Consider the following 26,168-nt stretch of genomic DNA (forward strand, 5'->3'; position numbering starts at 1 on the left):
ACTACTGCCAACTCCAGACTTCGCGCCTTCTGTCTCGCTGCACCCTACGCCTGGAATAAACTTCCTGAGCCCCTACGTCTTGCCCCATCCTTGGCCACCTTTAAATCTAGACTGAAAACCCACCTCTTTAACATTGCTTTTGACTCGTAACCACTTGTAACCACTCGCCTCCACCTACCCTCCTCTCTTCCTTCCCGTTCACATTAATTGATTTGATTTGCTTACTTTATATATTTTTTGTCTATTAGATTGTAAGCTCTTTGAGCAGGGACTGTCTTTCTTCTATGTTTGTGCAGCGCTGCGTACGTCTTGTATCGCTATAGAAATGCTAAATAGTAGTAGTAGTAGTAGTATATCGTAAATAGCTGAAAGAAGAGGAGTAGGTCCTGGGCTGATGATAGGTGACAAGTTCCAAGGGGACAGTTCTATAAAGTGGCCCCTAAATTAACTTGGTTCCAATCTGTAACATGTTAAGGCTTAACTCATTGTAGAATAAAAGCGCAAAGCTGCTTTGGCATACTAAACTTTAGTCACGACCACTTCCACCAAGTCAGTGGGTGGTGTAAGTTCACCACTTTGAGGTACATGGTATGCAAGTTGCATGCCAAGTTTACAGACCAGCACCAAGAGCCAATTAATGGCACCAGTCCCATGCATAGGTGTCACTGTTGTATACACTTTGGCATACAATTTGCCTGTAAAAGTGGGTTCTGTGGCAAAGTTTGGTAGCTGCTAGTGTAAAATGTCATCCAAAACTAATCAAAGTACTTATCTTTTTTTAGAATGGACTTTGATGAGGAGGATGGAGAAGGACCCAGCAAATTTTCAAGGTGCGTTTTATGAGCTTTTACAGATATAGTCTGTAGTGGAATAAATTTGTGGTCTTGAAAATTCATGTATATCATCCTCTTTGGATGATAACTATGCTGATGCAATAGAACGGATCAGTGTTTACAAAGAATCCTATTTTTTAGGACTAATACTACTACTAGATATCTGGGCCATATCATTTTAGGAATAAGAATTACCAAAGGAAAAAAGAATCTTTGCTACAAATTCTATGAACCTTACACTACCTTGAAAACTTCAGTTTTTAGCAGAGGTTCTCATCCTGTCTTAGGGACACGCCAATCTAGTTTTGAACATATCCATAATGATTGTGCATGAGATAAATTTGCATGTACTGCCTGTATTGTATGCAAATCTATCACGTACAGTATATTATAATTCCTGGTACCAGAAGTGTCAGGAATTAGGACAGGGCTACTCAGAACTTGCACTTTTAATGGTTAAAAGCACACAACCGCTCTTAATGCCTTCCCTCTTGGACCAGAGCTTCATTTAAGACTACAGCTCCAATAGGTGCAAGGTCACATCCTCATGGAAGACCTGGATCCCTTCTCTCATAAGGTCTGGCCCTTGACAAGCATAAACTGACTTGGAAAGGTTAGTGGTGACCACTGCCCTGAAGGTGAGGAGAGCTGCTGTCTCACTGTCATATGTCAGGGTTGGAGAGTGTTTGAAGCTTGGTGTCAGTGGGCAGGGATCATGGTACCTCATGTAGACATTCCTGTTATTATGGCTTTTCTTCAGGAGCTCTCCCTCAATTCTTTAAAGGTGTAAGTGGTGGCGTTAGCTTGCTAGTGAGGACAAGTTCAAAGTTCTTCCCTGGCACCACATCCAGATATGGAGCGCTTTCTCAGAGGGTTTAAGCAGCTGCATCCGCCTTTGAGACTGACAGTTGGACTTGGTATTGGTGCTCAAGGCTCTGCTGGGGCCACTATTTGAGCCATTCAGGAAGGCTTTCTTGAAGGATCTGTCACTGAAGATGGTCTTCCTGGTGGTGATATGCTTAGCGCATCAGATCTCAGATTTAAAAAAGGCCTCACGAACCAATTAAACTATAGACCCCTACATGGTCTCTTCCCCACGGAAAATGGAAACATATTACGCCGTTGCCAAAAGATGCCAAGAAAAGCACAATGGACTTAACTAACTACCGACCAGTCGCCTCTATCCCACTCACTACAAAGTTGATGGAAGGCATAGTGACAAAGCAACTCACGGATTACCTGACCAAACACTCAATACTACACGAATCACAGTCAGGATTCCGATCAAATCATAGCACCGAAACCGTACTAGTGTCTTCAATGAACTCTTTCAAAAAAACAATTGCAACTGGCAAGAACATACTCATATTACAATTCGACATGTCTAGTGCCTTCGACATGGTGGATCATGAAATACTATTACTCATACTAGAATACTTCGGAATTGGAGGCCCAGTTCTCAAATGGTTTAAAGGATTCCTCACTACTAGATCTTACCAAGTTATAACAAATACTGCCAGATCACCGCCTTGGTCACCGGAATGTGGAGTCCCTCAAGGATCCCCCCTTTCACCTACAATCTTCAACCTAATGATGATACCACTAGCCAAACTCCTTACCAATCAAAACCTTAACCCCTACTTCCTTAGCGTCCCTCCGGACCGGACCAGGATTGGACTCTTGGGTTGTGCTCGCCTACCAGCAGGTGGAGACTGAGAAAAGCTTGTGACTCTGGAGAGCCAATAAGAGCCCTGGTCATGTGACCCTAGCCTCAGTATTTTCTCAGTCTCCCAGCAGGTAGGAAGCGAGCCCATTAGTCTCTCTCTTTATCTTTCTCTTTTAGAGGTTAATAATAAGAACAACAATGCTACCTCTTCTTCTGTGCCTAGGAATTCTCTGTTAGACGCTGGTCAGGTAGGGATTTCTTTTCCTTTCTTTCTTTTACAGCCTCTGGGGGTGTTAAACTCAGGGTGCCCCCGGATCCCTCCCCCCTTCCTCCCCATCTCCCATACGTAGCTGGGAAGGGCTACCCTTTGTTTAGCAAGGTGTATGCCTCTGGGAGAGGCAGCCACTCTGGAAAGTCCCACATTTTTAACCAGCAAGCTCAGTTGTTTAAAAAAAAACCAAAACAGACTGCTATTTTATTTCTCTTCAGCACTGTTCTTTTCTAGCTCGGCTGTATTGTTTGGCCATTTTTAATAGGCAGCCATTTGTTACTCTAAAGGAATTAAAAGAAAACGAAATTAAGACCAGAAGCTTTTTCCTTCTCCAGACTTTTGCTGGCAGTCAGCTCTTTCTTAGCTCAGCTTTTAAAATATATATGTATATATATGTATACTAGTAAAAAAGCCCCGTTTCTGATGCAAATGAAACGGGGGGCTAGCAAGGTTTTCTTCAGAGTGTGCATGTGGGAGTGTGTGTCCCTGCCCTCTGCCCTCTCTCCCTCCCCCCCTCCGAGTCCAGTCCTTCAGTGTTAAGTTTCCTGCTGTTCTGTGTTTGTGTTACAGAGAGAGTGAGGGCATCTCTCTCCCCTCCCCCCTCTGAGTCCTTCACTGTTACAGAGAGAGGGATTTCGTGCTGTGCTGTTTTCCTTCACTCATGGGGAAACCGGATATCTCTGGCGCTTCACACTTCTGGCTGGAGGCTTCATAGAACGTTGGTGGTGCCTTGTATATATATAGATATATCTGTATATAGATATATAGATATATTTATATATTAATACTAGCGAATTGTTCAGTGTCTGTGTCTTTAAAGGGGCGATTTTTTTTTCTTCACAATTATTTTCCTCCGTTTTCTTACATATAAAAAAAAAGAAAAGGCGCGAATCGCTTAGGCGCGGGCACGCTCTCCTCCGATCTGTCGACAAAGCTCATGTTGAGACGTGCTATTTATCAGCGTCGGAGGAGAGGCTAAAGTTTTTGCTAGGTAAAGGGGGGTACCTGTTCCTCTTCCTCTACCAGCGTCACCGATTTCCTGCTTCGTCGCCGTCGTCTCCGTGTCCTCCATGTTTTTCTTCTTCGATCCTCGTTCTTTTTTACTTTTGGCGCGATAGGACGCCATTTTTTAATGCAGCGGCAGTTTCATTTCTACGGAAGCGTTGCTTTTATTATGCTTTAGTTTCGAGACTGTAGAAGATCAGAGATATTGTTTCTGGGATAGTCTGGAGATTTGCAGCAGAGAGGTGTTTCCCTCGGGGTCTTTTTCTTCTAAAGACTTACAGCTTCAGTTCCTATTGTTCTCTCTATGTAAGGTATTCGGTGCTGCGTGTGTCTGGTTCCGCTATTCATATGTTAAAAATAATATTTTGATTGTCCCTTATGCTTTTATTCTTAGGTGGCCCCTATATGGGGATGACTGTATGTTTTGGTTTACTTCTAACGCAGCGCTGTACAAATGAACATGAAGAGACAGTCCCTCAAAATTGGACAGATGAAACAGACTGCATTTGGACAGTCTGTTTGCCTTTTGGCGGTGCGTAGCTAGTGCACGGGGAGGATTTCCTTCTTAGTATGTTTGCTTTTTCTCATCTCAGGTATCCTAAATTTTTCCTTAGGCATGGTGGCAGTCAGGCATTCATTTAGCTGCACTTTCTATAAAAAAAAAAACAGCTGCAGTGTGGTGCAATTGTTTTTTCAGAGCTATTTCTGTAAAATGTGTCTGTGTGTGTGTGTATATATATATATATATATATATATATATATATATAATGTATAATAGTACTGCCACACTGGAAAAGGGCCTAGAGTCCATCGAGTCCAGCTTCCTAGCTACGAAAGTGGTCAATCCAGGCCAAGGGTGTCTGGTAAGCTTCCTAAACGTTCAAACATTCTATAGAAAACAAATCATTTGTACATTTTGTTCAATTCAGTTTCCCGCGAATTGGCGTCAAGCGCTCTGGGATATTTATTTATTTTTTGTTGCAGTTGTATCCCATGTTCCATTACATCATGCATGATGAAAATATATAGGAGATTATACATTTAGTATTGCATAAGGACCTTGGGAGTCATTAAGTGCCAAATAAAATATACTTTTAGTGTGGCATAGGATCTTGGATGTTCCTTCTGATATCATATGAGTTTCAAGGGTATATTGTGTAACTGCAGCGGCTGGCAGTTTATCTGGACCTTCACTCTAGTCTGCAATAAATATAGCATTGGCAGATTGTACACATTCTGGTTTTTTGTCCAGTATGCCCTTTCATAGCATCTACTATCTTTTTCTCTTGCTTACAGACCTTATGTTCTTGTCTCAAGCTTTCTTGGAGTCATAGTAACATAGTAACATAGTAGATGATGGCAGAAAAAGACCTGCATGGTCCATCCAGTCTGCCCAACAAGATAAACTCATATGTGTATACCCTACCTTGATTTGTACCTGCCTTTTTCAGGGCACAGACCGTACAAGTCTGCCCAGCAGTATTTCCGGCCTCCCAACCACCAGTCCCGCCTCCCATCACCGGCTCTGGCACGGACCGTATAAGTCTGCCCTCCACTATCCTCGCCTCCCAACCACCAACCTCTCTTCCCCCACCTGCTCCGCCACCCAATTTCGGCTAAGCTTCTGAGGATCCATTCCTACTGCACAGGATTCCTTTATGCATATCCCACGCATGTTTGAATTCCGTTACCGTTTTCATCTTCACCACCTCCCGCGGGAGGGCATTCCAAGCATCCACCACCCTCTCCGTGAAAAAATACTTCCTGACATCTTTTTTGAATCTGCCCTCCTTCAATCTCATTTCATGTCCTCTCGTTCTACCGCCTTCCCATCTCCGGAAAAGATTTGTTTGCGGATTAATACCTTTCAAGTATTGAACGTCTGTATCATATCACCCCTGTTCCTCCTTTCCTCCAGGGTATACATGTTCAGGTCAGCAAGTCTTTGTTCTTGGAACGCAAATCCATACCATTCTCGTAGCTTTTCTTTGCACCGCTTCCATTTTTTTAACATCCTTCGCAAGGTACGGCCTCCAAAACTGAACACAATACTCCAGGTGGGGCCTCACCAATGACTTGTACAGGGGCATCAACACTTCCTTTCTTCTGCTGATCACACCTCTCTCTATACAGCCTAACAACCTTCTCGCTACGGCCACCGCCTTGTCACACTGTTTCGTCGCCTTCAGATCCTCGGATACTATCACCCCAAGATCTCTCTCCCCCTCAGTACCTATCAGACTCCCACCGCCTAACACATAAGTCTCTCGTGGGTTTCTACTCCCTAAATGCATCACTTTGCATTTCTTCGCATTGAATTTTAATTGCCAAACCTTAGATCATTCTTCTAGCTTCCTCAGATCCCGTTTCATGCTTTCCACTCCCTCCTGGGTGTCCACTCTGTTGCAAATCTTAGTGTCATCTGCAAATAGGCAAACTTTACTTTCTAACCCTTCGGCAATGTCACTCACAAATATATTGAACAGAATCGGCCCCAGCACTGATCCCTGAGGCACTCTACTACTCACCTTTCCCTCCTCCGAGCGAGCTCCATTTACCACCACCCTCTGTCGTCTGTCCATCAACCATTTCCTAATCCAGTTCACCACTTCGGGACCTATCTTCAGCCCATCTAGTTTATTACAGTCTCATACTTTCTTACAGTCAGATACAGTCTTGTATTCTCCGCCTTCACCAGAAAGGCTATGGCACAAATTCACCACCTTTTTTCCGTTTATAATATTTTTCCTTCCTTTTTTTCTTTTCGTGCTCTGCTCTCTCACTCCAGAGCTTCTTTTCATTTGGAAGGGGATTTTGTTTTCACTTCCTGGGCATTTTTGCCATCACTATGTTGGGCCCAATACAGGTTGTAATTACCACATTCTTCTCTATTGGGTGTGGGTCCGTATATCTCACTATGGCAGGAGAAAAGACCATGATGCGAAGATGATGACAAGGTCCACATTACCAGTTTTATTGCCCTTCTCTTTCGCAGCGGCGCTCATGAAACAAGGGCTCCTCGTTTCATCCTTTCCTGGACGACCGGTTCATGAGAGAACGTCTTATTGGCAGAGTTGTCATGTCACGCACAGGGGGGTGCATTTTTCTGCTGACTCTGGGTTGGGTGGTGAATGTTGCCAGGTTTATCATTTCTTCTCTCCTTTGATTTCTCATGTGATCTCATTAGATTTCATTACATATCTCTGCTTTTCTCTCTTTGTTTAGTCAAGCTGGAGCAGAGTATTCTGTCTTCTCTACATGCATCCCACTTTCTGTTTCTAGCGCCCAAGAAGGAATTTTTCTTCATTATATTTCGAGTCTCAGTAGTCTCCTTTGGCAACTTTTCACTTCTTCAATGTCATGGACATGGGAATATTTGTCTGACTCTGGGAGAGTGTTTTTTTCTTTCCCTACTGGATAGCGAGGTGGTGAGAGTCTGACGGACAATGCCTTAACAGTAGCTTAGGTCATTTGTCAATGAAGAATCTACTCTTCACATGGCATGTGGTTGGATTTAAAAAAAAACAAAAAAAAAAACGCATTGTGTGTATTTTTTCTCTTGGATTTCACTCTACTTTCAGAGGAAGAGACTCGCATCTTCTGGGCTTTGTCAGCGGATAGTACCTTAATGGGATGTCCCTCTTCTACAATTTTTTGTTGTCGCTTTGACCTTACGTATGCTTCGCTTAGTCTCTTGCTGCAAAGACAACGGCAGGAGTACATGTCCTCTGGCAGCAGGGATCTTACGGTCTTCTTCTTCTCTATCTTTTTCCTCAATATTTTCTCTTGGGTTATGACTTTCTTTACATCTCTCTGATATTCTCTCACCTCTCATATATTCTCTCCTATCTGGTTATTTTTCTCGGATGGAATCCCTCAGTTGCCTTTGTAGTCTTTAGAGTGCAGCACTCTGGTCTGCTGGTTGAGATTGAGCATCCTCTCTGTAGGTATGTCTCGAGAATATAGACAGTGGACAATTTTTCTACATAGGTACATGTGTATTACCACACTCGGAAAAGGTCAAATGTCCCATCGAGCCCAAGGGGCACCTGCCTAGATTCCTAAACGGACAATCTTTCTATACATGTTATTCCTAGAACTGTCTGGTGGTTTATGGAATTCAATATGATAAGAGGTATTAATGAGAGTATTAACAAGTGTCTACATTTCATTTCATTTATTCACGTTTCCTCTAATTGGTGTTTGCGGCAAGAATTTCAGGTGATCTGCTTGCAGAGGCAGCAGCTACAGATGATTGTTCTATCTCATTTCAATTGCGTTCTGAGATATGTTTTCTCCATATTCTGAAACTGCAGCGGCTGGCACTTTATTTGCACCTTTAGTCAGCTTGGCGGCAGGGATTTAGATGCTTTCTTCTCCTGCATAGCATTTTCAGCTATGATAATTTATTTAATTGTACTCTTGTTTTCACCTTTTTAGTTTCAGGTGATCAGGTGCTTTCTCTCTGTCAGTTTTTTCTTTCTTCTAATCTGCTGTTAGGTCGGCTAGGATATCTGTAGGAGTGGTAGTTCAGTATTCCTGTTGCCATTTTTCTCAGCTGAGGTGGATTCTTGGCAGATTTTTTGTTTCGAGGTGGCTCTGCCTTTAGCTTTGCAATCTTTCTTTCAGCAGTTTTTTCTCTTTCTAGAGTCTCCCCTGTCCTTCGCGCTGCACAGCTAGTGCGGTAGGTAGGGGACAATAGTCATCGTCGCTTGGACTTGTAGGGTTTTTTTTTTGTTTTCTAGTCATCCTATTTGGTTTGGTGGCGGCTCTTGGATCTTCAAGCTTTTGGCTTTGTATTCATCCTAGTCTGTTTTCAGGTACTCTTCCGCGTTCTCAATGTCAGTCCCTCCCGTAAGATTACTGCTTTGGTACTTCCCAAGAGTCCAATCCTGGTCCGGTCCGGAGGGAAGCTAAGGAAGGAGAAATAAGACCTTACCTGCTAATTTGCTTTCCTTTAGTCCCTCCGGACCGGACCAGGCCCCTCCCATGTTTTGTCATTTTTTCAGCGGAATAGTAAATAAATAAATAGATAATAAAAAATAAAAAAAAAAAACAATAACAAGCTTGTATATTTAGCATTTTCAATGACCCATGCCGCATCTCTAATTGGAGTTGCGGGTGGGTTCCGTTGCTGCTATATATGTGTATGTATGTATCTATACAACTTTAAGGGGACCTTACCGCTTCTCTGGTGGTAGTTGCTGGTGACCTATACTTCAAGTGAGCCATACCACTTCTCTGGTGAGAGTTGCTGGTGCGCTATTATACAAGTGGGCCATACCACTTCTCTGGTGAGAGTTGCTGGTGACCTATACTTCAAGTGAGCCAAGTGAGTCATACCTCTTCTCTGGTGGGAGCTGTGGGTGAAGTATGATACAAGTGGCCTATACCACTTCGCTGGGGACAGTTGCTGGTGACCTATACTACAAGTGGGCTATACCTCTTCTCTAGTGCTGGTGAGCTACAATATGAGTGAGCCATACCACTTCTCTGGTGAGAGTTGCTGGTGAGCTATAATACAAGTGGCCCTTACCACTTCTCTGGTGAGAGTTGCTGGTGAGCTATAATACAAGTGAGCCATACTGCTTCTCTGGTGAGAGTTGCTGGTGAGCTATAATACAAGTGAGCCATACCACTTCTCTGGTGAGAGTTGTTGGTGAGCTCTAATACAAAAGGGGCCATACCGCTTCTCTGGTGAGAGTTACTGGTGAGCTCTAGTACTCGGCTTTGTCGAGGAATTTGTGGCTGCTAGGATTCCATACGGCACAGAAGGTTTCTCTCTTTCTTTTCTGCTTGGTTAGTCAAATACTGAGGCTAGGGTCACATGACCAGGGCTCTTATTGGCTCTCAAGAGTCACAAGTTTTTCTCAGTCTCCACCTGCTGGTAGGCGAGCACAACCCAAGAGTCCAATCCTGGTCCGGTCCGGAGGGACTAAAGAAAAGCAAATTAGCAGGTAAGGTCTAATTTCTCCATATATGCTGAGGACATCACAATCTACATCCCGTTTAAGAAGGACTTAAACGAAATAACCAACGAGATCAACCAGAGCTTCCAGATCATGCACTCATGGGCGGACTCATTCCGGTTAAAGCTCAACGCAGAAAAAACCCAATGCCTAGTTCTCACTTCCCAATACAATACAAACAATTACTCCACTATAAACACACCTCACTGCACACTTCCTATTTCTGAAACCTGAAAATTCTTGGAGTCACCATTGATTGAAACCTCACACTTGATACCCACGTGAAGAACACAACGAAAAAAATGTTCCAATCGATGTGGAAACCCAAAAGAATTAAACCTTTTTTCCCAAGAAACATCTTTAGCACCCTAGTACAGTCACTAGTTATAAGCCACCTGGACTACTGCAACGCTCTGTACGTAGGCTGTAAAGAACAGACCATTAAAAAACTCCAAACAACCCAAAAAACGGCAGCTAGACTCATCTTTGGAAAACCTAAATATGAAAGTGCGAAGCCCCTAAGAGAGAAACTACATTGGCTTCCGCTCAAGGAACGAATTGAGTTCAAAATCTGCACAACCATGCACAAAATCATTCATGCAGATGCCCCACTTTATATGCTAAACCTAGTGGACCTACCGCCCAGAAACGCCAAAAGATCGGCCCGCAAATTCCTAAATCTGAATTTCCCCAGTTGCAAAGGAGTGAAATACAAACAGGCCTATGCTACGACCTTCGCATACAAAAGCACACAGTTTTGGAATGCGCTACCCAAGACCCTGAAAACAATGAACAATCTAACCAGCTTCCGCAAAGCTCTGAAAACACACCTCTTTAACAAAGCTTACAAAAGTCACCCTCAATGACACAAATCATCCCCCAATCCACCCAAACACACCTAAAACACTTCTCACACAACCTACCCAACATCCACCCATCTAAATCCTCTTCTACCTCAGCTTATGATCAACTGTATTTAAATCATGTCTTGACTCTATCATAACCTTACTCTGTAAGCCACATTGAGCCTGCAAAAAGGTGGGATAATGTGGGGTACAAATGCGATAAATAAATAAATTTATGAGCCTTATCCTTCAGACATCCCTACCTTTCCATTTGGGAAGAATCAGTGTCATAGACAATGCTGTTGTTTTTGTCTAAGGTAGTGTCTCTGTTTCATTTGAATCTGTAAGTGTGTCTTCCAGCCTTTTCCAAGAGAGGGAAAGCTGTAGAGTTTTTTTCTTTTTTTTCATGTGTTGGATGTGCATAGAGTCCTGATCCATTGTTTGGAATGTCTGCATGCAAATGCCCAGAAGCCTAAGACATAAGATGGGAGAGTTAGAATATGTTGTACTAAATAAAAAAGCTAGATATAATAGACTTCTCCAATACCTGGTGGAAGGAAGATAACCAATGGGACACTATCATACCAGGGTACAAATTATATTGCAGTGATAGGGTGGATCAAATTGGTGGAGGGGGTAGCATTATACTTTAAAGAGAATCTTGAATGTAATAGACTAAAGATTCTGCAGGACACAAAACACATCTTGAAATCCCTATGTACAGAAATTCCATGTGTAAAGGGGAAAAAAGATAGTGATAGGCGTTGTACTACCATCCTCCTGGCCTGGGTAAACAGACAGAGCAGAAATGTTATCAGAAATAGGGAGGCTAACAAATGGGTAGCAGAATCATAATGAGTGATTTCAAGTACACTGATATTGATTGGGTAAATGTACTATCAGGGCATTGTAGGGAGGTAAAATTCTTCAGAATCAAGGACTGCTTTATGGAGAAGCTGGTCCAGGAACCAACCAGAGGGGGAACAATTCTAGACCTAGTCCTTAGCGGAGAGCATGATCTGGTGCAGGAGGTAGTGGCGCTGAGGCCACTTGATAACAGCGAACATAATATGATCAGATTTGATATAATCTCTGGAGTAAGTACCCATGTTAGCATTTAACTTTCCTCATCAACCCTCCAGACCGGTCAAGACGCTTGGGTTATGCTCGCCTACCAGCAGAGGGAGACTGAGAACACTAAACTTGAAACTATGTACATATAACCTATGCCTAGCCATCTATAGCCAGTATTTTCTCAGTCTCAGCAGAGGGTAGACAGGCAGCCTGTGCAACTTGCCCGGTCTGGATAGGTTGTTGTGTTTATTTTTATTATTTTCTTTTGTTCTCTGCTGGTTTTGGTGGATCCCTGTACCTGGAAGATTTTGGTGTGCTAGGGGTTGCGGGTCCGCTGGGGCCCGTCTTTGTCCCCTTTGGGGTGTCACACCCGGGTGGCCAGGTCCCTCCCCCGAGCTGGCTCTCCGTTTGGGCAGCTTTGTGCCTCGGCTGCAGTTTGTCATACTGCAGCATTGAGTGCCGGATGGTTTTAGCAGCAGCAGGGCTCAAACTAAAGGCTGCAGTAAAGTTTTATTGAAAAAAAAAAAGAGTCGAGAAAGGCCCAAACTTTGGTGAGAGCTATTGGAGCTGCACTCCGGAGCCTCAGAGCTGTTCAGCTGTGAATAAGACGCTGAGTTTTCCTGCTCGGGTGAGTTTCTTGGTACTTACAATTGGGGCACTTGTTTTGGCGGTCAGCTGGGCTTGGAAAAATGTCGGGGAAACCGCTGCGGTGCCGGTCGTGTGCGCGTTGGGGCGTTGACGCGGTGGGGAGCGTTTGCCGTTTTTGCTGGGAACCGAAGCCTCAATCCTCCGTCCCACCGGTGTTGGCGGCGGAGGTTCCCGCGGCTTGCGTCCCTTGAATAGCGGCCCTGCGGCGGTTCCGATTTTGGGGGGAACCGCCGCCATTTTGGATTCGGCGCTGCACGGGCCCGAGAGAGTCGGAGGACTGCCGGGCAGCCAATTTCCAGTGCCTTTGGGGGGTGATGCCTCAGGTAGGATCGGTTTTCCCCCGGATTTCATTTGGAGTTTATATCAGGCTTGGCAGGCAGGGCCGTCCGAGCGGAGCCCCTTAGTCCTTGGACAGGGGGGGGGGGGGCTAGTGCGAAGAGACCACATGTAGAGTGGTCTGAGGAGTTTGAAGGTTTTTCCCCTCCGGATTCGGAGGGTGACTTTAGCCTCCTAGAAGAGGAGGAGGGGTCGTTGGCTGGATATGATAAGGAGCTTGCGCTGCCTGGGGAGGATCCCTCGGTGGGGCGCATTTTTCAACGAGATGAATTGTCGGATCTCATTGATCAGGTGGCTGCGACCCTCAAATTTGATCCGGCGGCAGCTCCGTAGAGGCCGGAAAGCAGGATCCGTGGTTAAGGGGATCAGACGGGTGTCTTGTACTTTCCCTATGAATGCGGATCTGAGAGAAATGATTACTCAGGAGTGGCAGGCGCCGGAGGCGCCGTGTAAGGTGGCTCGGGCCATGGCTAAGCTTTATCCCCTGCCGCAGGAAGATAGAGATTCGCTCAAGCCTCCGACCGTGGATGCTGTGGTTACGGCAGTAACTAAGGCCACAGCGATTCCGGTGGACGGGGGTGGGGGGGGCTGTGTTGCGAGACCCTCAGGACAGAAAATTGGAAACTTTCCTGAAGCGCAGTTTTGATTTGTCGGCCCTGGCGTTACAGGCGTCGGTCTGTGGAGGTCTGGTGGCGCGGGCTTGTTTCCGCTGGGCGGAGCGGCTCTTAGATAGCCCGCCAGGGGATAGAGCCTCTTTGACTCAAGATCTGGCTAAGTTGGAGTTGGGTTCCTCCTTTTTGGCGGATGCACTGTATGATTTGTTGCGGGCCTCGGCGAAGAACATGTCTCTAGCGGTGGCAGCTCGTCGGGCCCTGTGGTTGCGAGGCTGGATGGCGGATGCTGCGTCCAAGGTCAAGTTGTGTTCGCTTCCGTTTAAAGGCTCTTTGCTGTTTGGTGAAGAGTTGGATAAGTTGGTAAGAGGTGTTGGGAATTGGGGGGTCCCGAGCCCCCCAAGAAGGCTAGAGTGACCTCAATCTGACTCCATCTCTAAATAACACTAGTACTGGGGTAATCCAGGAGTTATGAGGTTTTAAAAGGAATTGCCACTGAGAGAGACGTTAGGTCTCAAATACCCGCATTAGTCCGCCTCTCAGCACTGGCAAGGAATAGATACCAGCCTTATGACAACTGGATTTAGGCTACAGGTTATATAATGCAGCGAATGATAGCCTGATGTAGCAAAAGCATTTGTACTTACAGCCTTTCATCATTAAGTGAAGCCCACAAACCATCATTTAGAATGAAGAGTTTATTTGCATATCAGACTTTAATCAGGTACATTCATCAGACAAATTCTGGATTCAGCTGACTGGAGCTCTGCTGCTTCCGAGGCGTTGGAGAAAAGTTCTCCCGAGGGCTTGCATGCACCCTGCTTTTATACAATTTAGTCACCATACAAGTCTATGGAGAGAGATTTTTTTCTCTAATATTGCTTAATCTATGAGTCATGCCCTCCGGCCAGGTGCTCTTCCGTTTTAGTATTGCACCTGTTGTGCAACTTCCCTTTTGTAATCACTTCCTTAGATACGGACATCCAAGCATCAAAACATGAACAAAACAACTTTTTTATGAAGATATCTAAATTTGGATATATTAGGTTCAAATCATTTGTGATCTGGGTTAGGATTTTAGCCATCAATTCCTTGATCTTGGCTTTTGCACTGCTTTTGAATGTCACACCAAATTCTAATGAGGCCTAGTCAGTGCTCTTCAGCTGTTTAAAGCTATGTAGCTTGGCCCACCACTATTCCAGTGGGTAGGTCTCAAGCTAGAACACATATTAACTTGCAGGAAAAGCAAGTCCTTGCTCAGCCAGTCATAGATTTTTAAACCTAGCTGGTATTTTTACAGCCTGAGTCTAAAATCTGGCCTTCCACCCTTCCGGTGGGCATCCAGTGAGGGCCTCTTGCTGTAGTATAATTATACATTCCCACTTGTCACCCCCTCTGAGGGAGGGGTGACACAAAGCTCGTCAAACTTGTCATCATCCATTCCAGAAGGTGGCAAGCTATCAAACTAGAGGGGGAGTTTTGGTCTTACAAATTAGAAGGTATGTGCAAGATAGGAAACTTCATTCTCAGGTGATATATTATTTGGGCATATGGAATTCCCTTATATTACCCAATCCCTTGGGCTTAATCCTGATGTCATCTGTCTTGAGACTTACTCAAACCTGTAGTGAGAAAGGTTTTATGAATGGGACAAATTCATGAGTTCATCTACAAAATCCCATGAAGTATAGGTATGTGGGTAATAGCTAATAAATACTTTCAGGTCTTTCTATGGCTTCTATTATATCTTTGCATAGTGCATGGGGAGATAATCTAATGTACCTATCTCATTGATCTTGGGAAGGAATAGTGGTTTTGATTAAGCATTGTTATGGGCTCAACAAATATATGGTTAGTACTCAGATTGCAGGCTGTTTTAGGTTGTCGGTATTCAGAATCCTTAAACAGGTCGGAATGCCTGGACCTTACTATTATGCATCATTAGCATCCAATCATGAGCACTAAAAAGTGGATAGCAAGTATGAGGTTGCCTCATACAGCAAAAATGGTGAATCCTAGGAAAATTTATATTAACAAGGTCATGCATGGATCTTGACATATGCATAATGACCTGGAAGTATGGGAAGCATTTCATATATCCGTTACCCCACTTGGAGCTTAGTCAAACCTACAGAAATACATGCAGCTTAAGTAAGACTACACCAAAGTTAAACAAATGCATAACTGGTTGATACTAACAGGGTTTACACCTACATTATGATATCATAGCCAGTATTAGGGTTTGATGTTACCCTTGTATCTGAGCAATATCAACTTCAATTTGAATTACATAACAGAATAACGGGGAAACTCTTAGAAAAACAATTAAAACAATAAAGGAAATAATAGGAAAATAAAAATAAAAATAAGACCTTTTCAATATATAGACAGGATTACTGCTAAACTGAAAATAAAACAAAATATGAATCTATAATGTCCATAAACAGCAACAGTAAATCTCAAATTAAGTATCCGTTCTGAATTCTCTTTCATCGACCATGGTTGAGGCGGTGGAAGCGCTGAAGAATCTGGACGGAGATCTGGGTTTTCAGGCTGGCCTGCTGAAGGAAGTGGCTGGTCTTGAGATGGTTAGGCTGGTAACCTCAGGTTCTGTGGCTGAGTAAACCCGTATATCTTTCACATGGACCCAAAACTTGTGATCCAGTAGTTTGCAAGGTGTAAAGATTATTGCCACAATCTTGGGGGATCTAACATCATTTGGGCCTGGATAGATCTTGAAGACGTATTTATGGTGTACAAACTTGGATTTTTCCATGTCTTTATTCTAGGCATGCACCATCATAATTAGTCCATCAAGAGTCAGATAATATATGGATGTCAAGAGAAATGAAAGACAATGTAAACACGGAGAAAAGTACAAAAGCAAAAGCGAACCCATAAGGGTTCAATAATGAAAAGCCAATTTACATAAATAGCAATAGTATATATGAAATATATCTCCTGATTGGTAGGGATCAGAGCTTCAACTTCAACCCTCTTAATACTAGGAATTGGGATTTGCATAATATATCCCCACTTCTGGCTTGCATAATGTGCAAGACAGATTGGTAATTATTACAAAGAGATGATCAAATAACAATGGTAAAATATATGGAACAAAAGAAAAGAGTACAAAAAAAAACAATTAAAATTTAGAGATGATGTTGATTGTTCAAGTTATAGATGTATGGAGGGTCAGGAACGTGGTGCACAAAAATAGTCAAAAGGCACGGGCAATGCGTTGCAATCTATCGCCAGTAGGTATGGAATCTTCACCTGCGATGGTGGTTCCGCCTTGGGATTTAAATTTGGTCTTGGAGGCTCTGGTGGCGCCTCCGTTTGAACCCTTGCCTTCCATTACGTGTAAGGATCTTACTTTGAAGACAGTCTTTTTGGTGGCTATTTCTTCGGCACATAGGATTTTGGAACTTCAGGCTTTATCTTGCAGAGAGCCTTTCCTGTCTTTTGCCAAAGAGAAAGTGACTTTACGCACGGTTCCTTCCTTTGTTCCTAAGGTGGTGTCTTCTTTTCATGTCAATCAGGTGATTTCGTGGCCAGTGTTGGGTGATCGTGCCGGGGATTTCGCGCAGCGTCGTTTAGCTAAGTTGGATGTGTGGCGCGTGTTGCGGTCATATTTGAGCAGAACACAAGATTTTCGATCCTCGGACAGGTTGTTTGTTTTGTTTGGAGGTCCCAAGAGAGGAGAAGCTGCCTCCAAGGCCACTCTGGCTAGATGGTTGAAGGAGACTATTGCTTCGGCTTATTTGTTGAAGCGTCGGGCGGTGCCTTCTTTACTTAAGGCACATTCTACTCGTGGAGTAGCAGCTTCTTGGGCGGAAAGTAGTTTTATTCCGCCGCAAGAGATTTGCAGGGCTGCGGCGTGGTCCTCCATTCCTTTGTGAAGCATTACAGACTTGATGTTCAGGCGAAAGAAGATGCTCGGTTTGGAGCGGCTGTGTTGTCTTCTGCTTTACGAGGGTCCCGCCCTTAGCTGGGATACTGCTTTGGTACGTCCCAAGCATCTTGACCGGTCTGGAGGGTTGATGAGGAAGGTGAAATTAGGCTTTACCTGCTAATTTTCTTTCCTCTAGACCCTCCAGACCGGTCAAGAGCCCGCCCGGTCTTTTATCAGAAGTATTCCGCAGCCGTGTCGATGCATAGCAGTATTTTGAGCCGTATCTATGAACAGCAGTATTTTGAGCCGTGTTCTGCTACGACTATTCCTTTAAGGTGTTGTGGGGTCGGAGAGAATTCTTTGACTCTAAGACTTTACAGAGCGGGACGCTTGGACGTCTCGTCTGTTTTCAGCACACTGTTGGTATTTGTCCTTTGGTGTTCCAGGTACAGGGGTTTTTTAGTTTCAGAGTTGTGTTTTTTTTTATTCTCTGCTTTGCTAAGCGTATACTAGCTATAGATGGCTAGGCACAGGTTATATGTACACTAGCCGTTGAGCCCGTAAAAACGGGCTGGTATAGAGGTTTTCCTCCCCCCGCGGTCACCACCGCTCCCCTCCACCCGCGAAGTCGCCACCGCTCCCCCCCCCTCGAAGCCGCCGCCACCCCTCCACCTGGTCCGGGCCCTCTCTTCACTTCTGAACTTACAGATCCATTCGCCGAACGCAGCAACGCACTGTTGCTTGACTTATATCTGATGGTAACCCACTGTATTACAGAATCATAATCCAACATCCTGCCAAGATTCAGTTGCTTGGTAGGATGGCCAAGCTTATTATATATCACAATTACTTTAAGTTCCAGGATACATTTTTTCTTCAGATAAAAGGAGTAGCAATGGGGGCTACTGTAACTCCCACTGTTGTGTGTTTGTATATGGATCAATTGGAAAAACAAGCTATTTACACTTCTCAATATTTTGGGGGGTAGCCAAATGGTTGCGGTACATTGATGATGTACTGTTGATATGGCAAGGAACTGAGTCGGAATTGGCAACATTTTTGAAGTATTTGAATGTGATCAGTGACCATATTAAATTTGTACATCATATTGGGTTCCATGAGGTCAACTTTCTGGATATTAAGATTCGGTGGGAAGATAATAAATTCACCACTAGATTGTACCGCAAAAGTACTGACCGGAACACTGTTCTCCACTATCGCAGCCATCATCCCCGGGCATTAAAGAATAGTATTCCGGCAAGTCAATTGCTACGTGCACGCAGATTGTGTAGCTCCAGGGAAGAATTCTGTGCTCAGGCTGATATGATGGTCAACAGGTTCCGTGTTCAGGGCTACCCCCATAAAATATTGAAAAAGGCAGCCAAATGCGCATTTAATTATCATAGTGAATGGGAACAGAATAAGAAAAATATAACACAAAGACACACGGCGTTAACGTGTGTATTGCCTTTTACGCGTTCTTCTAATGACATCATTCACATTATACGCTGACATTGGCCTTTACTGGGAATTCATCTTGCATTCAGTGAAACCCCTCGGTTTGCCTTCTCCAGGGGAATGATTATAGGTGAACAATTGGTCCGGAGGAAGGAGAGTAGTGGGATCCCACTGGTGGAGAGTGGTCATTGCAAATGCAACTAATGTACATATTGCCAGTATGCTATGGAAGTTAAAGAAATTCAAATTCCTTATTTTACTAAAGTGTGGGCTTTGGCACATTGGTTTAACTACCCGGAAGATCAAGAGTGGAGGAGTGGCCTAGTGGTTAGGGTGGTGGACTCTGGTCCTGGGGAACTGAGGACCTGAGTTCAATTCCCAGCACAGACAGCTCCTTGTGACTCTGGGCAAATCACTTCCATTGCCCGCTGCATAGAGCCTGCCATGAGTGGGAAAGTGCGGGGTACAAATGTAACAAAAAAAAAATTGAGAATTGCTCAGCACTTGAGTAATATACGCACAGCATGAACAGAAGCCCCTATAGTAGCTCATTGGCTGGAATTGCAGCATACTCTTCAAGAGTTCCATTTTGTTGTTCTTGACTGTGTTAAATTAGAGGGGGGTGGGACTACCCCTCTAGCATTACTTAGAAAAGAACAGTGTCTTATATTCCAATGGAATACGGTGGTTCCAGCTGGGTTAAATAAGGAGATTGAATGGTTAAGTATTTAGGGTATTTAATGTCCCCGAGAGCCCGTAACCAGCCATGCGCATGTGTGGGCGTCCTTAGGGGTGGTCTCACCGGCGCATCGTTGGTAGTCGATAATCCCACCACCTGGAAGAGCCAGTAAGTAGAGTTTATTTAGTTTTGTTAGTCATTTGATAATTGTATGATAATTTGTATAGATGTATGAGAGTGGGGAGAGTAGTTAACCCATTGTTATTGTGTTCAGAATTCAAGACCCCTGACAGCGCTAAATATAGCGAAACATGACCATGTCGGGTCCTGGTTTATTGGTGGAGCGACTATATACAAGTTTAGAGAATTGCTGATGTGAAGGCTTACAAGAATTGCCAGCAGCGATCAGATGACTATATCTGGAATGGAACACGTCTGAGACTATTGATGTTTACAGATTGAAGCTTGTGGTGGCTCAGGACTACCATCATATAGAGCAGATGGACTGAGCTGATGATATATGTGAAGTATTTATGATGTTGAGACTGGTAGTTTTGGCCAGTTGAACAATATTCACTTCATCATGTGATGCTAATAGACTATTGAATATGTGTCGTGTTCTCGAGGGCCTTGGCATTCTGTCAGGCTTCTTCCCCGGGAACCCTGGGTACGTGAGTCCTTGGACCACGGCCGAGGAGCGGCAGTGGCAGGCAAGATCACCTTCGGAGCAGAGAAGAGACAAGGCTGGACTGGAACCCCGGACTGGAGTCCTGCACTGGAACACTCGGGACTGGAAGGCACCGGACCGGAACACACTGGAGTAGGCTTCACCTACGCTTAGCTGCCTTTCCCCGAGGGTTGAGCCCTCAGGTTCGAGCAGCCGGTAGGGCTTACAGGAAAACCAGAACTGGAACCAGCAACAGGAACAACCGGAATCAGAATCCAGCGGTGCTCCCAGGTACCTAGGCTAAAGCAAGGCAGACAGGCAGGGAAGAGGACACAGGAGCTACATACAAGCTAAGCTCAAGGGAATGGGAATGACAGCTACGCTTGCCAGAGGAAGGGTTAGACTGGAGCGACAGTAGCTAACAGATAGAAAGGAGAGAAATGGCTGCAGCATCAGCCGCTGACCAACCTCAGACGGGGAGCAGCACCACTGCACAGGGATAACAGAAAGGCTAGAAGCCCACAGAGAATAATAAACACAGAAAGGCTGAAAGCCTGCAGGTCAGAGAGATACACCCAGAAAGGCTAGAAGCCCACAGAAAGGCTGGAAACCCCCAGGCCGCAGTCATACACCCAGAAGGCCTGGAAGCCCACAGGTAAAAGGGATATACGCAGATAGACTGGAGGCCCTCAGAGCAATGGGCACAGAAGGGATGGAAGCCCACAGAGCAATAGACACAGAAGGGCTGAAAGCCCACAGAGCAATAAACACAGAAGAGCTGAAAGCCCACAGAGCAATAATACCCTGAGTCAGAAGGCAAGGCCCACAGGTGATAGTAACTAGCAAAGCAGAAGGGCTGGAAGCCCACAAGAAAAGACAAGGAAAGCTAACTGTGCAAACAGCACACTAACCTTGGGACCTAAGGCACTGCGGAGGCATTGGCAATGCAAAGGCTCAGAATGCCAGCACAGCACTTCCTTATGAAGGCTCTCACTGATGAGGTCACCAGCAGCAGGACAGAAGCAGGAAGTACCTTGACCCCAAAGAGAGGCTTGACACACATAGGAAGTGAGTACACAGGAATGACAAGCAGAAGCCATCTTGGAAGCTGGCATAGAGCCGGTGGCAGCCATCTTAGATGCTGGCTCCCTAGAGAGGCATAGCCCACACAGGTGAGGTCTAGTGAAGTAATCTGCACACAGATCCAGAGACAAGACTAACACAAAGACAGACAGAAGCCAGCAGAGCTGCTGGCCCCCAGAAATGAGGTAAGTCTGAGGGTGGTCACGGCCACAGACGTGACAATATGTGATGTTGAAAGAGTTTTGAGAAGTTGGATTATGATTCTGTAATACAGTGGGTTACCATCAGATATAAGTCAAGCAACAGTGCATTTGAAAAAGAAAAATGTTTTAATGAGTGGTGTTTGAATGTATGAGTGAGAAAGCGGATGGATGTAGAATGAATTGATTATGTGTATAACCATGGGTTAGTTAATGTTGTAGTTGGGTTTTAGTATATTATATATTGAATTAATAAAAGAATTGTGTATGTATCTTTAACGGTAGTTAGGTAGTAATTTCTATTGTATTGAGTACGACTGATTATCGAGTGTAGACCTCATTTACTATTGTGATTTACATGGTATGTGATACTTTATACCCGAGTTTGATTTGTCCTTGCCATTCTCAGGGCACAGACCATAGAAGTCTGCCCAGCACGTGTACTAAGTTCTGAAGCTAATGTCGGAACCCCTTAAAATTTACACTCCAGCCCATCCATATCTATTCAGTCACGATCAGGGTGTAGACCCTAGAAGTCTGCCCAGCACCGGTTTTGCTTCCCAATTACCGGCGTCGCCACCTAATCTCCGCTAAGATTCCATGGCTCCATTCCTTCTAAACAGGATTCCTTTGTGTTTATCCCACGCACGTTTGAATTCCATTACCGTTTTCATCTCCACCACCTCCCATGGGAGGGCATTCCACATGTCCACCACCCTCTCTATGATTTGAATTTTTTTTTCAGAGATGGTTCAGGTTGAATGTAAAGGGGCAGAGAGTTCCATAGAGCTGGTGCAGCAAAGAAGGCGGCTCAGCGCCTAGTGGAATCAAGAGATGTATTTTTAGGGCTGGGAAGAACAAGTCAGTGATCGTTCAAAGAGCGAAGGCATGGGTTGGTGAGTAAAGGATAGTGGGGGAGGATAGATAAGGTGGATGGCCAATCCTGAGAGCTTTGAAAGGAAGCTTGAGTAATTTAAAAATAATCTGTTGTTCTACTGGAAACCAGTGGTGAGATCTGAGTAAAGGAAGACTGAACTAGGCCTTGCTGTGCCTTATAGAGGCTATCTGTTAATGCTGTGTGGCAGAAAGTTCAAATTCTAAAACCATGGGGAAAAGCAATTTCGAAAACTATGGGGAAAAGGATATGGAGACCAGTTAATAACATTTGCTTTTTTGCTTTTTGTTTGCTTTTTTTTTATTCTGTCTATCAATAACCTACAATTTCTGTTTTAAACCCCAATCTTTAAATTACCAAAGCACAGAGCAAAATAATGTTCACTTTCAGAAAAATGTCCTCTTCTCTCAAAGCTTCTCGGTTGCAATGAGAAGCAATTGCAGAATATTAAGCCCCCCCTCCCAAATAACATTGGTTGCCCTATCCTGAGAGGATGTCTACTTGCCTTGTGTTCAAATCCGTGGGTCTTCGTTTTTAGTGAGTAGTCGCATCAACTTGGGCTAAAGCATACTAAAGAGATACAGGACTGCAGTGATGTTGTTGAACTCTGTCTCCATGTGTTGATAGGGGAGCACAACCCACTGGTCTAGCAGGACTCAAGGAAAGGAAATTATCAGGTATGAACAAATTTCACTGTAGTTCATTCCTGTCAGTTTTTTCTATGTTAATTTGTGTTTAGTTATATAAAATTAAACTATGATAAATATCTCATGCTTGAATGATATTTGCCACTGAAAGAATCATTAGGTCATTGCTTTCAGATGGGCAGCATATAAGGTTTACAAAATAGACACCTATAACTCCTGAGAAAAGGCAGATTTGCTTTATGATGCCTCTTGTTGCTAAATTGTAAACCCAAGACAGATACATATTGGATCTCTTGTGCATCAACATTTCCATATTTGGCATCAGTTAATATGAGATTATTGCATGATAATTGATCAGATTATAGCTATTTTTTCAGATTTGAGCTCTGAGTACCTGTACAGTATGTATTAAAGAAAGAAACAAACACTGGAATATTTTTTTTGATACTCAGTTATAACATTGAACATGCAAATGAGACCCTTTAATAGAAATAAGATTGTTTCCAGTCAAAGCAAGGAAAGCATGTACTTTGGCAGATCATATTTGCAGGCAGTCTCTAGTAATGTGCAACTGTACTGAGCCATTTAAATAGGTGGGAAAATGTGGGATACAAATGTAACAAATAAATAAATAAATTTTTGGAATCTCGCATTCAGGCAGAAGCTGCCTTAGTTCTTTGCCTGTCAGTGACTACATGAGCAGGGAACTGCTCGGTCATGGTGAACATTTGTACTGTTTTTTTTTTCTCTCTGTTCCATTCTTCTTTTAGAGAGAATCACAGTGAAATTGAAAGACGTCGGAGAAATAAGATGACACAGTATATCACAGAGCTGTCTGATATGGTTCCTACATGCAGTGCACTGGCGCGCAAGCCAGACAAACTCACCATTCTGCGCATGGCTGTCTCACACATGAAATCCATGAGAGGGACAGGAAATAAATCCACCGATGGAGCTTATAAACCTTCTTTTTTAACAGAACAGGTGCTTCTTTCTGTATTTTTTGTCTGGTAATTGGTGTTTACCATTATTTGTGGATGTATAAAAATCATTGTAGAATCATTTTTAATTTACATTTGGGGATGGATTAATGTAAAAGGTGGCATGGTGCAGTGGAATGTAGTCAGCAATATAGTGGCAAAGGGCTGGCGTCAGCTGCTGATGGGGAGCATAATATTGCTGGGACCTAGTGGTAAGATGTGTAGAAGTAGAAGCCATCTCGTGGTGGGTAGTGAGACATCAGCAGGGAGTCTGCATAGATAGCAGTTTAAAAGGCAGGTTTGAGGTATGTGAATATCTTCCCCTCGGTCTTTGGTGACGTATAGAATAGCCAGTTTTATTTGGCAGTCTTAGATATGTAGCAAAAAACAAAAAAAGTAGCAAGGACAGTGGTAGCAAAGCTGATTAAATATATTAAACAATAAGGGCTCCTTTTACTGATGTGCACTAATGATTAATTGTTAGTTGTTTCCGTTGTTATGGCCTGTTTATTTTCAGATTGTGAATTACTGTAATACTATGGCTGTGTGTTTCATTATTTTTAAGAAAAATCATCTTTACTGAAAGGAGAAGTTATGCCTTACCTGGTAATTTTCTTTTCTGTAGTCAGTATCACTGTTCTGAACCAGTTGGTGTTATCCCTTCCCACTAGCAGATGGAGGTAGAAAAAACTGAAAACCAGTGACATCACCAGCTGTAACGTGTGGTGCTGTCTGGAAGAATCCAACATGCATTCAGCAGAAAGTCCCTTTTTTTAATGCACCAAGCCCCATCAACCACTGCAGCTGCAATGATAAGCAAGCAAGTAAAACACCACAGAGTGACACTAGCTATCCTACATATACCAGGGAATAGCCATCTCATGGTAACCCTGTATGGCTGCCAATCATAATTCAATCTTTTTCTTTTTCATTTACTTCTAATAAGAAAAGATAGAGCATACCTAGGACCCTGGGCTGAGATCTTCCCAAGGGTGGGATTTCAGAACAGTGATGCTGACTAAAAAAAAGAAAATTATCAGGTAAGACATTTCTCCTTTTTTAGTGTCAGCTTACACTGTTCTAAGAACATAAGTATTGCCACACTGGGACAGACCGAAGGTCCATCAAGCCCAGCATCCTGTTTCTAACAGTGGCCAATCCAGGTTACAAGTACCTGGCAAGATCCCGAAATAGTTCAGTACATTTTATGCTGCTTATCCTAGAAATAAGCAGTGGATTTTCCTCAAGTCCATCTTTAATAATGGCTTATGGACTTTTCTTTTTGGAAGCTGGCCAAACCTTTTTTTAAACCCCACTAAGCTAACTGTAACATAGTAGATGACGGCAGAAAAAGACCTGCACGGTCCATCCAGTCTGCCCAACAAGATAACTCATATTTGCTGCTTTTTGTGTATACCCTACTTTGATTTGTACCTGTGCTCTTCAGGACACAGACCGTATAAGTCTGCCCAGCACTATCCCCGCCTCCAAACCACCAGCCCCTCCTCCCAACCACCGGCTCTGGCACAGACCGTATAAGTCTTCCCAGCACTATCCTCACCTCCCAACCACCAGCCCTGCCTCCCAACCACCGGCTCTGGCACAGACCGTACAAGTCTGTCCAGCACTATCCCTGTCTCCCAACCACCAGTCCCGCTTCCCACCACCGGCTCTGGCACAGACCGTATAAGTCTGCCTAGCACTATCCCCGCCTCCCAACCACCAGCCCCGCCTCCCGATCTTGACTAAGCTCCTGAGGATCCATTCCTTAGGCACAGGATTCCTTTATGCTTATCCCACGCATGTTTGAATTCCGTTACCGTTTTCATTTCCACCACCTCCCGCGGGAGGGCATTCCAAGCATCCACTACTCTCTCCGTGAAAAAATACTTCCTGACATTTTTCTTGAGTCTGCCCCCCTTCAATCTCATTTCATGTCCTCTTGTTCTACCATCTTCCCATCTCCGGAAAAGGTTTGTTTGCGGATTAATACCTTTCAAATATTTGAACGTCTGCATCATATCACCCCTGTTTCTCCTTTCCTCCAGAGTATACATGTTTAGTTCAGCAAGTCTCTCCTCATACGTCTTGTAACGCAAATCCCATACCATTCTCGTAGCTTTTCTTTGCACCGCTTGAAATCTTTTTACATCCTTAACAAGATACGACCTCCAAAACTGAACACAATACTCAAGGCCTCACCAATGACTTATATAGGGGCATCAACACCCCCTTTCTTCTGCTGGTCACACCTCTCTCTATACAGCCTAACAACCTTCTAGCTACGGCCATCGCCTTGTCACACTGTTTCGTCGCCTTCAGATCCTCAGATACTATCACCCCAAGATCCCTCTCCCCGTCCGTACCTATCAGACTTTCCCCGCCTAACACATACGTCTCCCGTGG

General features: G+C 44.1%; 1 protein-coding gene across 1 annotated transcript in view; it reads left to right on the forward strand.

The window, feature by feature from the left end:
* Positions 1-26,168, forward strand: part of ARNT2 (aryl hydrocarbon receptor nuclear translocator 2) — a 434,272-nt gene that overhangs the window by 8,641 nt on the left and 399,463 nt on the right. The window contains 2 exon segments of the mRNA XM_030189838.1: positions 783-830; positions 23,553-23,766. Coding sequence (XP_030045698.1) covers positions 783-830; positions 23,553-23,766 — 262 coding nt within the window.

This window comes from Microcaecilia unicolor, chromosome 1 (genome assembly GCF_901765095.1).
Source record: "Microcaecilia unicolor chromosome 1, aMicUni1.1, whole genome shotgun sequence".
Lineage (NCBI taxonomy): Eukaryota > Metazoa > Chordata > Amphibia > Gymnophiona > Siphonopidae > Microcaecilia > Microcaecilia unicolor.